Raw genomic sequence first — 20,489 nt, 5'->3', positions numbered from 1 at the left:
TCCCACTTGGGTCTCCGATGTTTCTCTCTTCCCCGCTGGATCCTTGGGAAAGGGATTTTTATCTGCCTGCGCAGACAGAAGAAACAGGCACGGTTGGGGGTGGGGGTGGGGGGGGGTGAGGGAAGGAACCGAGGCCAAGCCGGTGTCTTTACCCTAGGTCCCACCGAGCGGAGCCCGGCTATTTTCTGCCCGGTAGAGATTCCGCTCGTTCCCGGAGAAGGCGCGCCCTCGTGTGGCAGACGGGCCGCGCGTCAGACAGGAAAAGTCAAAAGTAAAAGTAAGAGCCTCGGACTTTAAAGCGAGTAAAATGGATCCGAACCTAGGGCGAATCTCTCCCTTCAAATCTCGGCCCACACTGTCGTGCAGAACCGGGTCGGTGTAGTGGGACTGCCAGAAAGGGCCGAGTACTTATTGCTGCAGTGTTGTAGGTTTGGGGGAGAACGGAATAGGCTTAGAGGCAAGGTTAGGGGAGGCAGATGGGGAGCTCTGAGGTGACAGAGCAACCTCAAAATAAGGGAGGGAGACTCCTGGAAAATACAAGAAGCTTAGGAAGTGGTCGTCTTCCCCAAAGAGAGAGAGATCAAAAAATTGGAGATAGAGAAAAAGCTGACGGAGGCAGGGTAAGAGAATCAAAGAGATTGACAGAGGCACAGTCACCTGCCATTCCCACCCAGCTTTGTTGGTTCTGACGTGTAGTGACACCATGGCAACGATGCCCCCCAGCTCTAACCTCCTGAACCTGAAAAAACCTAGGGGGTCGAAAACGGAAGAGAGAAAGATGAAGGAGGGGAAGAAATGAAAGCTCTTCCCACTTCCCACCCTCACCCTCTCTGTTCCCCACTCCAACCCCCATCACCACCTTTCATATATTCTCACCGAGGAAAGAGTCAGAGCCCCGCCATTTTTGAGAAACTTTTTTTTTAATTATTGAGGTGGGGGATGGGGGAATGTGTCCGGAGAGGCTCCGCCTCCCCCAAAGAGCTACCCTCCGCCCTACTGCAGCCAGTGATCCTTTTTCTCGACTGCCAGTCCGTTCTTCTCCCAAGAGAGCTCTCAGACCAGAGCCACTCACTTTTGTGGGGGCCCAGTGGCTGAGGGATGGGGTGTGTCGGGGGCAGCAACAGCAGCATGACCTGGTGCCCCCGCAGCTGCCGGAGCCCCCTGGGACATGCTGCCCGATCCCTATTCCAGTTTGTGACCGGGACACTGGCGCCAGGTTCGAGGGAGAAAGGGAGAGGCCACTGTTGGATTTGAAAGACCAGGATTAAGGAGTGAAAGCGGGGGGTTGGGGCCGTAGTAAAAAGTGGTAACGATGTCAGGGCTAAGGGTATCCAGCCTGTAAGGATGGGGATCTCAGTTGATGAATATCTGAATATGGAGATGGGGCTGACTTCAGCCTTAGAATTGGTGAATTTTGTAGGTTTGTGTGGCCCTGGGAGTGTGTAGAGCTGTGTAATTCCGAATTTAAATAGGATTGTATGGGTTGGATTGGATTGCTAAGTACAGGCATTATATAGCAGTGAAGTTTTGTCATTCTTTCCATGTGTGATGTCAGATTCATTGGGGTTTTATGGGGGGAAGGGGGAAGTGAAAGTTGTGTAGCTCTGGACTTTTGTGGCATTGTGTAGCACCAAAGTTAAAGTTATGTTGACTGGAATTCATAAGGCTCTATGGTGCTATAATATTTACTTATACTGTGTTGGGTTGTGTGTCAGTGGGATTGTGTTGGGTTGTGGCAATTATGGGAAGTTTTGTTAAATTTTGTACATAAATTTTGATTTATGTAGAGTTGTAAAATGTGTGTGTGTATATATATATATGTATGTATGTATGTATGTATATACACACACATGTAGGGTTGGAGGACTAACAGGATTTGTCTTAATCCACTATCTGGAACTACAAACACCCTGGTTTTTTCTCTCTTGGAAAGGCTAGGACAATCTAACGCCTAATATCCTAGGCTTTGTAGTTTCTAGGCTATCTCAGAACACAAGGTTACCTGGGGTCAGAGTTCTTCTATTCTGGAGACCCCTAAGAGCAATAATTGCCTTTGGTCCAGGCTGAACCTGGGACCTTTGCTGTCTAGTGCCCCGGTGAAGGAGTTCAAGGAGTGCTTAGAGATCCCTTGGGGGCATATCCTCCACCCCTCACTGGGGCCTGTCAGCTGATGATGGATGGCAGAAGCCCTGCTTGGCCAACTCTCAATCACCAGGGCCGTGACTTCCCAAAATAGCCCCACCGATCTAGAAAGGTCATTAATAACCTAGTCTAGCAACTGGGATTTGAGGTGGCCTTACCCTTTTCTAGGGGGAAGAACCAAAATTGGGAGGGGTGGGTGGAAAGAGGAAAGCCATGGGACCTTTTTCAGAGATTCCGGGGCCAACAGCCTTATTGGGGTTCCCACAGCCTGGCTATGGTAGAAGGAAAGGATCTGCAGAAATCTGGGAAAGTTCTGGCAGCTGAAGCTAGCACTCCCTATTCCCTGATCACTTCTCATCCCAGGGCCCAGCTACAACAAATAGCTCCTTTAAGTGAAAGGCTACTCCCCCAACTTGCCCCACTTGGCAAAAGTGACTTCTAAGTTCCCAAATTGTGTTAGATTAATAACAAGAACTCAGCTGGAGCCCAGAGGAGGAACTGGAGAACATGGGAATAATAATGTCATGCTTTGGTGTGATTTAAGGTTTACAAAGTAATTCCTTCACAACAATTCTTTTCTTTTTATCCCCTGCACTTAATTCAGTGCCTGGTATAGAGGTACATACATACCTGAGTTATGTAACATAGATACTCATGTCTCCATTTTAAAAATTGATAAAGAGAGATTGATGATGTGCCAGAAATACCAGAAATATAAGGACCAGGACTAGAACTTGGACCTTTTGGATCTAAGTCCATTCTTCTTTCCATTACACCATGATACTTGAGGTTTCAGGAAAAAGGGAAGTATACCTTTCTACTTCCTTTCTCCTCCCCCAAAAAATGTTTACCTCATCATCCTATCACTGCTGCCAACCATTAATCCTTGGGGTTGGTTAAATAAAGTCCACTAAATAATGGTGAATCATGAGATGTTTAGGGAAAGAGATATGAGTAATAGAGGAATATAGCCTGAGAGTGAGTCCCTGAAACAGTAAGGTTCCCTGAGGATGTACTATAAACAGGGTTCTCTAATGGTTGTTGAAAAGAATAATTTTTTAAAAGTATACATTCTTTCAAGGAGCCTACAATCTAGTAAGGAAGCTAACACCTGTGCATTCATGCCATAAGAAAGAGATTATGTGTGTTGGGGTTTGCTGAGGGTATGAGAGGAACTTCATGAAAAAGAAGGAATTTGAACTCTGTACTTACTAAAGGACAGACAGAATATATCATGAGCAAGGGCTATAAGAAGCTTTGTATGCAATTGAAGAATTATATGCCATCTGATTTGTCTGGAATACTCGGTAGGAAGTGGTAGGAGATAAAGCTAAAAGGATAGATTAGCGCCAGATTGTAAAGGGCTTTGAATACTAGTCTGTGGAGTTTATACTTTGTTCTATACATAATAGAGTAATTGAGGTCTTTAAGAAGGTAGGTAGGATTATTAGAGCTGAAATTTAAAGATATTATTCCTACAGCTGAATAGAGCATATTACAAATGGCAAAGAATCTAGAAAAAAAGATAGAAGAGACTAAATATCTAGGTAGAAATGGATTTATTGAACAAATATGATTGAAGACAGTGAATAAACTAATCTTTATTAAGTGCTTACTCTATACCAAGCATTGAATTAAGTGCAGGAGATACAAAGAAAAACAAAGACAGTTCCTATTCAATCTAATGGAGAAGATGTGCAGGCAACTATGTCCAAACAAGATAAAGACAGAAGAGATTGGAGATAATTAATAGAAAGAAGACATTGGCATTAAGGGTCATCAGGAAAGGCTTCTTGTAGAAGGGATTTTAGCTGGGATTTGAAACAAGTCAGGGAATCCAAGAGGCAAAGATGAGAAGAAATAGTATTATAGAGTGAAAATTCCCATATTTTGGAGATGGAGTATCTTGTGCAAAAAATAGCAATGAGAACAGTGTCAGAGTATGTAGAAAAAAATAAAATGTAAGAAGAGTAGAAAGTCAGGATGATTGTGGACTTAGAATGCCAACAGAATATTTTATATTTGATATGGGGGGTGGGGTAATAGGGAGTCAATGGAGTTTGTTAAGGAGGGGAGGGCATGGCTGGATCTGCTCTTTGGGAAGTTTAAATTTGAAAGCTGAATAGAGAACGGAGGCAGGGAGACTAACTAGCAGACTATTGAAATAGTTCAGGCAGGAGATGATGAGGACCTGTATCAAGGTAGGGGCAGGACCAAAGAAAAGAAAAAGGCATATGCTACAGATGTTATGAAGGTACAATTAATAGGACTTGGCAATAGATTAGATGGGGAGGCATATGATTAAGTAAAGATGACACCCGTTTCAAATTTAGGTAACCAGGAGAATGATGGTGCTTTCAGCACTAATAGAGAAGTTCAGAAAAAGGAAAGGATTCGAGAGAAAATGAGTTCAATTTGGGACATGTATTTAATTTAATCTGTCCATGGGAAATCCAGTTTGAGATGCCTAATTGGAAGGAAGAAAATATACCTTTGCTAAATGCCTGCTATGTTAAATGCCTATCCTAACACTTTATACATAGTATCCCAACTAATCCTCCCAGAGTCCTTGGGAAGTATTGTTATTCAGTTGCTTTCAGTCGTGCCCAAGTCTTTGTGACCCCAATTGGGGTTTCTTTGGCAAAATAAGTAAAGTATTTTGCCATTTACTTTTTTTAGCTCATTTTACAAATGAAGAAACTGAGGCAGAGTGAAATGACATGCCCTGGGGTTGCACAGCTAGTAAGTGTCTCAGGTTGGATTCAAACTCAGGAAGATGAGTTTTCCTGATTCCAGGCTTGGTGCTCTATCCATTGTTTCATCTTGGGAGGTAATTGATATTAGTAATCCCATTTTAAAGTTGAGGAAACTGAGGAAGACAGAGGTTAAGTGACCCAACCAGGGCCATGCAGCTAATAAGTATGTGAGGCCAAATTTGGACTCAGATCTTCCTGACTCCAGGCCCGGTGCTTTTGCCACTGTGCCATCTGCTGCCAGATGGAGCTAAGAGTCTGACTTAGGGATGGACAAATAGATCTGGAAATTGTCAGCATAGAGATAATAATGAGGAAAATGAAATAGCTAAAGATGATTCCCAGATGTTAGTTTGGACAAGTAAATCATAAATTTAGAGCCAGAAGGAAGATTATGGGTCATCTTACTTAAGGTACTCATTTTACATGAAAGAGAACTGAGGCCCAGAGAAGTGGTTTGCCCAAAGTCATAGATAGTAAATAACATCATAAGGGTTTGGACTCAGGCCCTATGACCACTTTTCACTACACCATAACTGCCAGAAATAGTGAAATCAAATGAAAGAAGAACAGATGTAGAATAAAGAGAAAAGTTTATTTTAAGATCCTTGGAGATGTCAGTAGGACATGAAGGAAAAGATATTCTCAAAATATTTGGAGGAACAGCTCTGGAGATCAGGTGAGAGATCTTTATTTATAATTATCATTGAAACTATGGGAGTAGATGAAATCACCGAGAGAGAATGTAAAGAAATAGGAAAAGCACCCAGGATACAGACTTTTTCCTTCCTCCCCCAACACGAAAGAATTTACTGTAAATACAGTGTCATGGGCATATGGTCATAGATGATCTAAAGCTGGAAAGGATATCAGATCCCCTTTCTAATCCATCCCCTTCATTTTCCTCCAGATAAGGAAAGAGATATTCAGGGACATCAAGTGACTGATCTAAGGTTACACTTGGAATAAGCATCAGAAAAAGATTTATACTAAGATCTGACCCTGGGTACCATGTTCTTTCCATTAGGCCACATTGGCTCTTCAATCTTTCTCCATATTTAATATATCTATTCTCTCAATCCACACTCAGCTTACCAACTCAAAGGGCTTTCCGCATTCCTTGTCTCCAGTTCCCTTCAGGTATTCTGTTCAAGATGTAACTACAAAGTGTAGAATTTTCCCAAAGAAACCTTTCCTAAGGAAATATGAAAAAGTAAACATAAATGTCAGGAAAGCAAAATTGCTCATCATAGTCTATGCAATAATGCAGATTCAGTCTGCCTCCCCCAAATGAACTCAACCTTTACCATCACCTACCCTTCACTTTACTATTCCTCTGGACTGTATTTGATTTTTCATCATCCAATATATCTTCCTTTGACTCTTCCTTCTCCTTGACTCCAACATCCATCCAGTTGCCTAATCATCCTCTTCACTGTTTTTTCCAGTCTATCCTTCCTGTCTACCCACAAACCTACTAAATTCATTCAGACCTTCATCTCAGTTAAATTGTTTTGTCATCTAGGGAAATAGCAAATGGTTGTTCCCACCTCCAGTCTTTCCTTCTCTAATCTACTTCTCATAGATCCATAGGTATCTCTCTGACTATATTCACTTTAAAAATCTTCAAAGGTTTTCTGTTATTTACAACTGAGCTTCTTAAACTCTGGGTTGTGATCCCATATGGAGTCTTGAAATAATGTGGAGGTGGAAAAATTGTGATTTATTATCAGTAAATGTTTGATCTGTATACCTGTTTTTATACCTATATACCTGGGCTCATATAAAAATTTCTCAAATGAAAAGGGATCATGAGTAGAAAAAAGTTTTAAGAAGCCCTGGTCTACAAAATAAAGGTTAAAGCTCTGATAATTTTCATTTGGCTCCAATTGACTTTGGCTCACACAATTCAGCTTCATGTCAGCTTGTTTTAGCCAAAGGATCTATATTCTGATCCAGGAACTCTTCCTACTTTAGTTTTCTTATGCCATCCCTATTCTAGAAATCCTCCTTGATGTACATCTTTGTCTGTGGTAGGCCTTTGCTTCTTACTACCTCTAGCACTAACTCCTTCATGAAGATTATATCTCCCCAGGAAAGTTTCTCCTCAAATGGAATATTATAATTTGCTTGACCTATCTTATTAGCCATATGACTTTGAACAACTTCATTTGTAAGATAGTAATAATTATTGCTACTATATCATTTTAAGACTTGCAATTATTTTACATATATTATTTTATTTGGCCCTCATAATAATACTAAGAAGTAAATGCCATTTTTCAGAACAGGAAACTGAAGTTAAAAAAGATTTAATCCAGGATAAATAGCTAGCACATGTCAGGGGCAGGATTTGAATTCAACTATTTCTGGCTCTGACTCCATGACTGTAGGTGCTATACCACCTATTGGCACATTAGTATTTGTAGCATTGACCTCATAGAAATGTAATGAAGGCCCGAAAGAGAGTTTGTACTTGGCAAACCTCAAAGTCATACATAAATATCAGTGAATGTTGTTACTAGTATTTCATTGTCCTTTGTTTCATAGTTATTGATGTATATGACTTCTGCCTCTATTAGATTTCTAAGCTCCTTGAGAGCAAGGAGTTTGTCATATGTAACTTGACATAACCAGTATCTAGCACTGTGCCTTGTATATATGAGGCATCAGACTAACTAACAAATGGCCTCAGATGGGCTTGACTGAGGCAGATTTGGGTGGAGATAGAAAAAGCTCATAGGGGGCAGCTAGCTGGCGCAGTGGATAGAGCGCCAGCCCTGAATTCAGGAGGACCCGAGTTCAAATGTGCTCTCAGACACTTAACACTTCCTAGCTGTGTGACCCTGGGCAAGTCACTTAACCTCCAGCCTGGGGGGGGGGGGGAGGAAGCTCATGTCCATTTCTTTACTCCAGCCTTATTCTTCCTCACCATGGTCTGGGTTGGATAATAGACCAAGCTCATATCCCAAGTTCAAAAGTGGCGTGGGGCTGGTACTACCACCAGGGCTGGTAAAATGTTCTGCTAAACCAGAACTATATTTCCAGGCCTGTGGGTATAGACTCCAACTTATCTTCTCTGATTCTAGATTGCTTTGAAGGTATCTTGGCCCCTATGGGTCCTGCTCTTGAGTAAAGAAGGAACATCCCTTACTTATTTTCAAAGATTCTTCCCCTAGGTTTCAGGCTATTCTGCTCAGACCTACTAAGTTGTCAAGTAAACAATTTTTTTTTTTAAATTTTCCTAATTACATGCAAAGACAACATTTTAAATATTCGTTTTTAAAATTTTTGAGTTCCAGATTCCCTCCTTCTGTCCCCTTCCCTCTCCCAGATAAGGCAAAGCAGTTTGATATAAACTATATATGTGCAATCATGCAAAACATATTTCCATATTAGCCATATTAAAAAAAAAAACAAGAAAAATAAATCTGCATTCAGACTATTTCAGTTTTTTCTCTGGAGCTAAATAGTATTTTTTGTAATAAGTCCTTTGTAATTGTCTTGGATCATTGTAATGCTGAGAATAGCTAAGTCATTCACATTATCAGGAATTTAGAAAACACTTAGTATGTGTTAGGTATTGTGCTAAGTTCTGGGGAAACAGAAAAGGGGTCAAAAAAATAAAACAAACAGTCCCTGCCCTCAAGGAGCACAATCTGTTGGTGTAGACAACATGCAAGCATCTATATAAAACAAGCTTTTTACCAAGGATACATTGAAGATAACAGAGGAAAGACACTAAATACTAAGAGGCATGAGGAAAGAATTCTTTTAGAACATGAGAGTTTACCTTTGATCCAGCAGTGTCTCTCCTGAGTCTATATCCCAAAGAGATCATAAAAGAGGAGAAAAGACCTACATAGGCAAAAATGTTTGTAGAAGCTCTTTTTGTAGTGGCAAAGAACTGGAAATTGAATAAATGCCCATCAGTTGAGGAATAATTAAATTATGGTATATGAATGGTATGGAATATTATTATTCTGTAAGAAATGATGAGAAGGCTGACTTCAGAAAAGCCTGGAAAGACTTACATGAACTGATGAGCAGAACCAAGAAAACATTAGCTACAGTAACAAGATTTTGTGATGATCTACTTATAATGATGGACTTGGCTCTTTTCAACAAGAAGGTGATTCAAGGCAACTCCAACAGATTTGGGATGGAAAATTCCAGTCACATCCAGAGAGAGGACTATGAATGTGGAGACTATTTACACACAGAAGAGACTGAATGTGGGCCACAGCACAGTGTTTTCACTTTTGTTGTTCTTATTTGTTTGTTTGCTTATTTTCTCTTGTGTCTTATTCTCTTTTGATCTGACTTTTCTTGTGCAACATAATGAATACAGAAATAGGTTTAGAAGAACTGCACATGTTTAACCTCTATCAGGTTACTTGCTATCTTGGACAGGAAGGAGGAAGAAAAATTTGAAGCAAAGTTTTTTGCAAAGGTGAATGTCAAAAACTATCTTTGCATGGATTTGGAAAAATAAAATGCTATTAAAAAAAAAAAAAAAAGATGAGAATTTATCTAGGACTTGGAGGAAACCAAGTAGAAATGAGAAAGGACAGTATTCCAGGCATGAGAGACTGTCAGGGAAAATGCTTGGAACTGGGCAATGGAGTGTCATGTTTGAGAAACATAAGGAAGCCAGTGTCCTTGACTTATAAAAAATGTAGAAAGAAGTAATGTAGAAATGAAGAAGGAAAATGGGGAGATAGGATGTAAAGTGGAACAAATGGAGAAAGGTTTAAGAAAATATAAGAAGAGTGGAAAAGCTATAGTATTAAGGATTTTAAAAGCCAAATGGAGATTTTATATTTGATCTTGGATGTAACTGAGAGCTACTGGAGTTTATTAATTAGGGAATATCATCTCCTGTGCTTTCCTGCAGTTGTCTTTATCTCTAACTCCTTAAAATCCTACCTCCTCTTCTGATCTGTTTTTCTCTGTCTTGTTGTATTTTCTTTCTTTCTTTCTGTTAATATTACATACATTTACCAGTTAGTTGTTCAGTCTGTTTCCATCTGTTGGAGATGTTTAACTCCTTCACCTCTGCTTATAAGAGCATACTTATGACACTTTTGGGAGTAGATCCAAGATGGCGGAGTAAAGCCAGGAAGCTGCTCAAGCTCTCCCAGTTTCCTTCAAAATCCACATAAAACAAAGCCTCTGAACACAGAATGGCAAAATGAAACCACTCTTCAATTCAAGGTAGATTGGAAAAACTTCAAGAAAGATCAGTCTCTTCTGTAAGAAATGACCAACAGGATGAATACAGAGAGGCTTGGAGAGACTTACATCAACTGATGCTGAGTGAAACGAGCAGAACTAGGAGATTATACATTTCAACAATGATACTGTATGAGGATGTATTCTGATGGAAGTGGATATCTTCAACATAGAGAAGAGCTAATCCAATTCCAATTGATCAATGATGGACAGAATCAGCCACACCCAGAAAAGGAACACTGGGAAATGAGTGTAAACTGTTAGCATTTTTTGTTTTTCTCCCCAGATCATTTTTACCTTCCGAATCCAATTCTTCCTTTGCAACAATAACAATAAAATTCGGTTCTGCACATATATATATTACACCTAGGATATACTATAAGATATTTAATATGTATGGGAATGCCTGCCATCTAGGGGAGGGGGTAGAGGGAAGGAGGGGAAAAATTTGGAACAAAAGGGAATACAAGGGATAATGTTGTAAAAAAATTACCTATGCATATGTACTGTCAAAAAATGTTATAATTATAAAATTAATTAAAAAAAAAAGAAAGATCAGTCTCATTGGGGTGAAAAGGGTGTGCAGCCCAGCTCAGACAGACCCCAAAAGCCAGTGAAAGGGTCTTAATCACAGCAAATCAGCAACTGAGAACCTCAGTGCTGGATCAATAGAGGAGCAAATAAGGGGGGGGGGCAGTTTCCAGCCTTAGCTCAGAAGGCAAACTCTGTTTCCTGAAAAGAGCAGATAAAACTACCCTCTGAAAACACAAGGGATTCCTGTGCTCAAAACCAAAGCTTAGAGCTGCACAGGACTTGGGTCAGTATCCCCTTTACCCAAGGAGCAGAGTTAAAAAAAAAAACAAAAGAAAGAAAGAAAAGAAAAAAGAAAATACCAAAACAAAAAGAAAGTGAGCAAGAATCAGAAAAGAACCATGACCATAGAAAGCTACTATGGTGATAGAACAGACCAAAACATAAACTCAGACGAAGACAGTGTCCACAGAGAAAAAGAGAAAACCTCAAAGAGTGATATGAATTGGTCTCAAGCCTAAAAAGTATTATTGGAAGTGTTTATAAAAGATTTTAAAAGGCAAATAAAAGAGATAGATGAAAAAAATGAGAAAAGAAATGAGAGGTATTCAAGAGAGAGCTTGGAAAAGGAAGGCAATTCCTTAAAAAATACAATTGGCCAAATGAAAAAAAAAATCTACTGAAGAAAACGGCACCTTCAAAAGCAGAATTAACCAAATGGAAAAAAAGATGCAAAAGTTAACTGAGGGCAGCTAAGTAACACATTGGATAGAGCACCAGCCCTGAAGTCAGGAGACCTGAGTTCAAATTTGGACTCAGACACTTAATACTTCCTAGCTGTGTAACCTTGGGTAAGTCACTTAACCCCAATTATCTCAGGAAAAAAAAAAGTTAACTGAAGAAAATCACACTAGAATGGGGCACATGGAAGCTAATTACTCCATGAGAGCTAATGACTCTATGATACATGAAGAATCAATCAAACTAAAAGGAAGGAAAAAATGGAAGAAAATGTGAAATACATTATTAGAAAAACAGCCGACCTGGAAAAGAGATCCAGAAAAGACAATTTAAAAATTATTGGTCTACCTAAAAGCCATTACCAAAAAAAAAAATTCTTCAAGAATTCAAAGAAAATTGCCCTGATATTCTAGAAACATAGGCGAAAATACTCATTGAAAGAATCAATTAATCATGTTCAGAAAGAAATCTCACAAGGAAAACTCCAAGGAACATTGTTGCAAAACTTCAGAACTACAATCTCAAAAAAAAATACTGCAAGCTACCAGACAAAAACAATTCAGATATCAAGAAGCAACACTCAGGATCTTACATCTTCAATAGTAAAGGATAGGAGGGTCTGGAATTCTAGAAGATCAAGGATCTAGGGTTACAACCAAGAAATAATTACCCAGGAAGACTGAGCATCATCTTTCAGGGGAAGTGATCTTCAATGAATTAAGAGACGTTCAATCATTTCTATTGGAAAAAAAACAGAACTAAACATAAAATTTAATCTATAGATACAGTTCTCAAGAGAAGCATAGAAAAGTAAACAGGGGGAAAACGTTATTTAAAGGTTAAACTTTAAATCCTTACATGTGAAAACGATATCTCTTAAGAATTATATCTGTTACTGGGGAAGGCAGAGAGAGCCATCACATGGACAGAAGGTGTGGTTGTGAATGTACTCTGATATTATGATATCAAAGAATAGGAGCATATTTATGCCTAGTCTAGAGGGAAGAGGGGCAGAGCAAAGTGACCTCAACAATGGTACCATTTTTATTCCAAGACTTTCTACAAAGACTACTGGACTTATAGCCAAGAGACCCAATGTCAAATTCTGACTGCAATAATTAAATATTCATTTTGTGACTACTAACTCCTCATCTGAAAAAAGAGGATTACTCTTACATAGCTTTCCTTATTGGGTTGCAAGGAAAGTGACATAAAAACTTAAAGGACTACATAAATATGAGATTACTATCATTATTTTTATTATTGTCACATCAGCTCCCTCTAACACCAAATTACATAAGAACAATTTTGTGAAGTCAAGGACTGGGCTATTGTTTTCTTTAAATTAATTTTTATTGATTTTTTTGTTGCTTTTTTTTTACATCACCATAATTTCCACAAACATCCCTCTTCCTTTGCTTCTCAGAGAGTCATTACATATACAAAATAGTATTTGTCATCAAAATTATTTGGTACAGGCTAGGAAACAGAGTTGCCAATCAGTGAAATAAGTTATGTACAAAAGACACAATAGTCAATGACTATAATAGTCTAGTGTTTAATAAACCCAAGACTCCAGATTCTTGGATAAGAACTCACTATTTGACAAAAATTACTGGCAAAGTTGGAAAATAGTATGGCAGAAGTTAGGCATTGATCAATATTCAATACCCTTTACCAAGGTAAGGTCAAAATGGGTTCATAATTTATACATAAAGAATAATACTATAAGCAAATCAGGAGAACAAGCCATTTTCCAATTGATAAATGGTCAAAGAATATGAACAATTTTCAGATGAAATTAAAACCTTTTCTAATCATATGAAAAAATGCTCTAAATCATTATTAGAGAAATACAAAATAAGACAACTTTGAGGTACTACTTCATACCTCTCAGATTGGCTAAGATGACAGGAAAAAGTAATGATAAATGCTGGAGAGGATGTGGGATAATTGGAACACTAATACACTGTTGGTGAACCTGTAAAATGATCCAACCATTCTGGAGAGTAATTTGGAACTATGCCCAAAGGGTTATCATGTACTTTTGTACATATGTACAAAAATGTTTGTAGTAGCCATTTTTTGGTAGTGGCAAGGAAATGGAAATTGATGGATACCTATCAGTTAGGGAATGGCTGAATAAGTTATGATATATTAAGCTAATAGAATATTTTGTTCAATAAGAAACGATGAACAGGCTAGGGTGATTTCAGAAAAGCCTAGAAAAACTTACAAGAACTGATGTCATGTGAAGTGAACAGAACCAGGAGACCATTATACTCAGTAAGACCAAGGTTATGTAATGAGCAACTGTGATGGACTTGATTTTTCTCAACAATGAAGTGATTCGAGGCAATTCCAATAGACTTGGGATTGAAAATGAGTGAATGAATGCATGAACAAACAAATAAATATATGAAAGGCTGTACCTGCCCTCCAGGAGCTTACTATCTAATTGAGGAAGACATATAAAGAGAAACTGAAAAAAGAAATCAGTGTTGGAGGAAGGAGAAAGTACCAAATAGAGTGGAAATGGGGAGGAGAAATGAGAAGTTAGTCGGAGAAGTCTCAAAGTAGTGGAGCAAGATGAGAAATGAGGAAAGGTATGAACATAGTTCTCTCCACAAATGTAGTTTTGAAGCCCTACTCTTCAATCCGAGAGGCAGAAGGCAGTAATAAGGTGAATGAAGTATTAAAGCTGAAGAAATCTTACAGGATGATGAGTTTATCTCACTAATGAGCTTCCTGGGGCTTAGTAGAGAAGTCAGTCAGAAATCTCAAAATAGTGCAGCCAGTTGAGAAATGGCATGTCTGAGCTGAGCTCACAAATTCTTTGCTGTCACAAAAAGTGCTGCTATAAATACTTTGGTTTATATAGAGACTTAATTCTTATCAATGATCTCCTTCAATTATAAACCTATTAATGTAATCTCTGAATTAAAGATTATCCCTTTTATTTTAGTCCCTTTTTTTACATAATTTTATGTTCCTTTCTAAAATAACTATACTCAATCCACATATCTTCCCAAAAGCCTTGACTAGTCCGATAATTTCTCAATTTCCAGGGGGTGAGGTGAAATCTCAGGGTTGCTTCGATTTTTATTTTGCTTTTCATTAGTGATTTAAGAGCATTCTTTCATGTGGTAGTTAATAGTAAATCTTTTGATCAAATCCTTTGAGCACTTTTCTTTGGGGAAATGACTTTTAATTATATGTGCACATGTAAACTATTTATATATCTTTGATAAACCCTTTTAGAGAAATTTGATATTTTTCCCTTCCCATTTCACTATTTCCCTTCTTACCATAGTACAGTCATTTTGTTTATGCAGAAGCTTTTCAATTTTTTATAATCAAAGATATCTGTTATCTTTTATAATTGCTTCTATCCTTTAAGAATAATCTTTTACTCATAGTTCAGAGAAATATATGATCGCTTCTCATATATTCAAATAGTATGACCTTTTACTCACTTCACATTTCTATTTAGAATGTATTAGAGAATGTTGTATAAAATATGGATCTAAGCCTGATTTCTGCCCATCTACTTTCCAGTTTTCCAAAAAGTCCAAAGGGATTCTTTCCTAAGTAATTCATATTATCCAGTTCATCGAACCTGGATTAATGAGTTCCCTTTTTTCTGATTCTCTCTTGCCTAGTCTATTCCATTTATCCACCATTATTTTAAAACTAATATCAGATGGTTTGATGTCTATTGCTTTATAATATAGTTTAAAGTCTAGAAATGCCTTTATGCCTATTCTTCTTACTATTTTCCTGATATTCTTGATCTTTTATTTTTCCAGATGAATTTTCTTATTTTTATCAAGTTCTACATGTATCCTTTTGATAATTTGATATAGCATTAAAATCATAAATTAACTTTGGTAGAATTATCTTTCTTATTATGTTGGCACAATCCAACTAGGGTTATTAGATATTTTTTCACCTATATAAAGTGTTGTGTGTGTTTTTTAAGGATCACTTTGTAATTGAACCTATACAAGTATTGTGTATGGTTTGGTAGATTGATCCTTAAGAATTTTGCGCATTTTCTATTTTTACCTCTTGGATATTGTTGTTATTATAAATATTGCTGAGTTTTTAGTGTTTATTGTGTAGTCTACAATTTTGCTGATGCTATTATCTCAGTATATTTAGGTTTCCCTAGGTTTTCTAAGTTTTTCTGCTTCTATAAGCTATTATAGGATCAGAAAATAGAGCTAGTTTTAACCTCCTTTATCTATCTTTCTCTATCTTTATGTTCTGTCATTTTATCTTTGATACATTGTACACTATAAGCATTTAATAAATTTGTTAAATATTTTAAAGTTCATTTTAAAACACTCTTTCTCCCTATTAGCCCCTCTACTAAATTATTACATCCTTGCCTGAGATATATCTTCTAGTTTTTTCTCATTTGAAGGCATAAGTAATTAACAGGTTCAGAATTCACCTGATAATCTTACCTACTGCTACCAGCTCTGTCCATTTCCTCAACTTCTCTTTGATAATGCATTTAGGTACCCCTACACCCAGATAAATAGTTTATCCCAAATCTTCTCACTATAGGTTTATATCCCAGTACTCTAGTGAATCTTGGATCTGACTGATGTAGCTCATCTTTATAGCTGAGCTGGTGAAGGAGTCATAATTCCCTTAACCTAATATATAATATATAATAGCTGGCCCTAGATTGAGTTTCATATCCTACCAGCCATCCACCAAAAACCAAAACCAAAGCAGACACCTTGCCATCTGCTGCTGCATTCAGACTTTTTTCTTCCCACTTCTTGCTTTTGCTTGGAGAACAGAAACCAAATCAATATCGCTGTTGAGGTTCCCCATACAGGGCCACCAAAATGTTGAAGTTCAAGGTACAGTCACATTCTTCCCATACCAGGTTACCAAAATGATGAGGTATGGGGTAATTCCCAAAAGTATATTAAGGTATGGGCTAGACTTAGGCATCCTCCAAATCAAGGGGCAAAGATTTTATTACACCACTAAGAGCAGGCTAAATACATAAGTCTTTAGCAAGGAAAAGGAGTTTTTACCTGTTAACAAGAGGGAAGTTCCCTAGAAGTAACCAGGAGGAAGATGCCATTAAAGGAGAAGACACCATAAAATGGGATTACGTATTGAATGGTGCCCTAGGAGTTAGTGGGGGAAAGGGCTAACTCTAAAAGGGATTCAGCACCCTAAAAAGAGTTAGCAGAATTCTACAGTATGAGCAGATCTTTTATGAACGAAATATAACCTCGGGGGTTTGACAACATATCTTGGCTTTCTGATTGAATATAGTAAAGGTGGGATTTCTAGAGACCTCTACTTGGGGTAGGACTATAATCAGAAGTCCACTTGAACAAAAGGCCTTATTATTGTTGTTTGTCCTTCCTTCTTGAAGAGGACCATGACCATCAAGGAGGTGATGCCATGACATGCAGATGAATTGGATTGAAGTGAGGGAGTGTGGTGCAGTCTCCAGCCTTATATTCCCCTTCAGACCACACAGGGAGCAACAGATTTGGGAAACAAACATCAGTTTACAAAGAGAGCTTGAAAACCAATCTAAACTCTGTGATTCCAAATCAAGCATATCAATGGAATAGAGGTATACTTCATTGGTTATCCTTTAATAGACCTTTCCCCCCTCACAATCCTAGTTGTCTTTAGTGTTATTTCTCCCTCACAATTCCTTACTTGGAATGTGTTACAGCCTGCTTATATCTATTCAGTAACTCTTTGTATTGCCTTTTGGTCAATCTTCTATTTCTCTTCCTCAGGAAAGGTAAAAAATACCATGATTTGCAATAATTTAACACAATTAGAACAACTTTGATATTAAAAAGATGGGGTAAAGAAAAAGATTGGGGTCATTCAAAGAACTGCTATGGCCTTATTTTACCATTCATTTCTAGAAATAGCTCATAGTAACAAGATTTATCACATATGTGATATGTATATGTGTCTATATACATATGTATGTATGTATATGTATGTATATGTGCGTGTGTCTATATACATTTAAACATACATATACCCCAACATTCTTCTTCCTCTTTGTTTTCTTTATTTGGCTCATTTGACAAACTTCATTTGAGTCATTCTGGATTTCACCTAAAAGTCTTTGCAGTGTTTTGAGTCTTGAGTCAGTACAATGCCTTCAACCAATAGGAATAATTGGAGAACCTCACCTTCTACAAGGAGTTGTTCTTTAGGACATTCTCCATGTTAGTGACACACATCTTTGGTGAACAGATGTTTGTCCCCCTGGTTTTTCTGTGCTTCATGTTATTTCGATAAACCAGAGGTTTATCCAACAAAGTCTCATTTGTTACATCTTTCAAGGAGTCCTGTCTGATTTCACATAATGAAAAATACTTTTCATAAAATAATAATCATCCTTCATAACTTCAATCCTTCATAACTTCAATCTATTTGCCTATGTTTTTATTTTTATGATTCTTACTAGATGGCCAGTTTTATGCTAGGTGCTATTTGAGTGAAAGAAGCAATTATTAAATGCAATTTAATGCCTTGAGTCAGTCAACTAGCATTTATTAAGTACTTGCTATGTGGCAGGCACTGTGCCATCCATAAGCATGGAGAATACAAATATAAGTAGTAATGAAGTGGTATAATAGTCACCAGGAGTGCTAAATAGATATAGATTTGAAACAACAATAAATTATAAAAATTAAACAAAATTATTTTTTTAAAAAAACTCACAACATGAAACAACCATAACAAAACATCTATCATAGGTTACAAAGTTTTGCTATTTATTATGTGAATAGCACACAGGAATAAGGAAGGAAAGGGCTTTTAACAATGAACAAGAGGAGGGGCAGTTATGTGGTGAAGTGGATAGAGCACCAGCCCTGAAGTCTGGAGGACCTAAATTCAAATAGGTGTTTTCCCCAGGCAAGTCACTAAATCCCAATTGCCCCAGAAAACAAACAAACAAACAGAAACCCACAAATAATGAATAAGAGGAAAAACAAGTTCCCTAGAGGAATTCACAATTAACTGGAGGAAAAAGCCATTAAAAAAGGAAGATGCTATGAGGTAGGAGAGTATGCCTCATACTCCTATGGGCTTAGTCCTGAAAAGGAGTTAGCAAAAGTCATCAGAAGCACATCTTTTTTTTTTTTTTTTTTTTCACCAAAACAATTTTATTTCCAGTGTTTAATTGAGTATGCACAGGCATGACACAGATTTGGATTCAATAAGTCTTCATGCAGAATTATATTCTTCATAAAAGAAGCCAGTTCCATCCACTATCTATACGCCTATGTTACAACATTTATAACAAATCTGGTATCTGAAGAAAAGATACACATATAATATGTTCATTTAAATTACTTATTTTACAGAAAGATTAAAAATTCAAGTCACACAAAACTCAAAAACTGTATTAAAAGTTTGAATATAAAACTCGGGGATACAACTGGAATGCCTAAGAATGGAAGCTCTGTATCCACCTGTGTTAAAATCTCTAAGATGTAACATTACCAATAAAATGCTTTCATCTGATCATTTAAAGTTTTCTAATTTAACAGTTAACAATATGGCACTGTAACAAATCCAATGAATTGTTATGATGAGGCACTTTTGTTAGTGACTAAACCAAAAGAACAAATTTGCTGCAAACTAATACCAGCTGTTTTACTCATCAATTTCTGATCATAAACCTTGTATAGACTACATAGCATGTTGCAACAAATACCCTGCTTATTTGTATGCAACCATCCGATATATTTTTAAAATATAGATATATTTTTTCTTAATGTTTTTCTGGCCATAAAAATGCACAGTGAAGACATTCCACAGTGCACATTGATGAAACCAGCCTAAAATAAAGGCTGCATAATAACAATTCTAGTACAGAAAAAATATTTACAGAGTTATTGGAACATGTAACAGTAGCTTTTGAGTTGCTATAGTGGATGCATCCCCTCTTCCTCCCTCAGTTTAGAGACACTGATGAAATTGTGATTTAGTGCCGGGGGCTAGGGATGGGTTTTGAGGATTGGCTACAGGTAGAGAGGCCTTTCGTTTTGGTTGACATTCTGGAAGTTTTCACATTTTATTTGTTTGGGTAATTGCAGTGATATGGAAAGAAGGGGTCTGTTTGTCAAAGTTAAGGTGCTAGGGGAGCTGCACGAGCATATTTTTAATAGGGAAAATAAAACCCCAAGGATTTCATACCATAATTTGGAAAGTTTCAGGGGACAAAGTGAAATAAAGCAGGAATAAGGTTGTATATTGAGATGTTAAGACTGCCTTAAAAGATAGTCTGGGAAACTTTGGTTCCCATCAGGGTTTAATAAAACAGTTTGGGAAATTCCCAAAAAGTGTTTAAAAGTGTTAACTAGGCAGTTTCAGAGTGGATAATCTGATTAAAGAGTTTCAGCTTTACATTATTGAGATAATACAAGCTAAAGGAGAACAGTTTTAGCAAAACAAGATATTCTGGAAGAATTGATCTAATTATTATTCTCATTTTAACAATTCCTGAGAATAAGGTAGTTGAGTGTCCACATAATCAGAACAATAGTCTCTGCCCTCAAAGAGCTTGCAGTCTAATAGTGGGAGTTAGACATAAAAAGGACCGTGAAAAGTGAGAGATGGTAGAGAAAGTTCACAGTATAGCCTAGAGAGGATTGAGAATACATACACAAAGATGAGCTAGAACATGCCTTCAAAGAAAGTATACATTCTAGTGGGGAAATCAACATTTATGCACACACATAGACAGGAAAAGAAGTTTTTCATCAAAGGAACTACAGGGATGGTCAATTGTCATATCCTTTTCAGAAGCAATGGTGGCATTGATATGGTTACTGTTTCTAAAGCAAGAAGTGGAGCAGGGATGGGGAACTACATGCCTAGTGGCAGGACAAATGACCAATTATTCCGAATGTAGAGTTCACTGGGTAGATTATAGGATCATCACCTGTATAATAGATTTAGAGCAGGCCTTTGAATCTAAACCCATCATTTTTATAGATGTGGAAACTTGAAGCTCAGAAAAATTAAGTGGCTTAGTTGGGGTCACAGAGCTAGCAAGTTTCTAAG

General features: G+C 37.5%; 1 protein-coding gene across 6 annotated transcripts in view; it reads left to right on the top strand.

The window, feature by feature from the left end:
• Positions 1-20,489, top strand: part of KCNIP2 (potassium voltage-gated channel interacting protein 2) — a 46,875-nt gene that overhangs the window by 8,538 nt on the left and 17,848 nt on the right. For 4 of the 6 annotated variants that reach the window (XM_074295406.1, XM_074295403.1, XM_074295405.1 and 1 more), the window contains exon 2: positions 158-277. The exons of 1 other annotated variant lie outside the window; for it this stretch is intronic. In XM_074295406.1, coding sequence (XP_074151507.1) covers positions 158-277 — 120 coding nt within the window. One more of the 6 variants, XM_074295404.1, reaches the window with a different exon arrangement.

The sequence above is a fragment of the Sminthopsis crassicaudata genome, chromosome 2 (genome assembly GCF_048593235.1).
Source record: "Sminthopsis crassicaudata isolate SCR6 chromosome 2, ASM4859323v1, whole genome shotgun sequence".
Lineage (NCBI taxonomy): Eukaryota > Metazoa > Chordata > Mammalia > Dasyuromorphia > Dasyuridae > Sminthopsis > Sminthopsis crassicaudata.
Note: the sequence above shows the minus strand (reverse complement) of the source record. Positions and strands in the feature narration are given on the sequence as shown.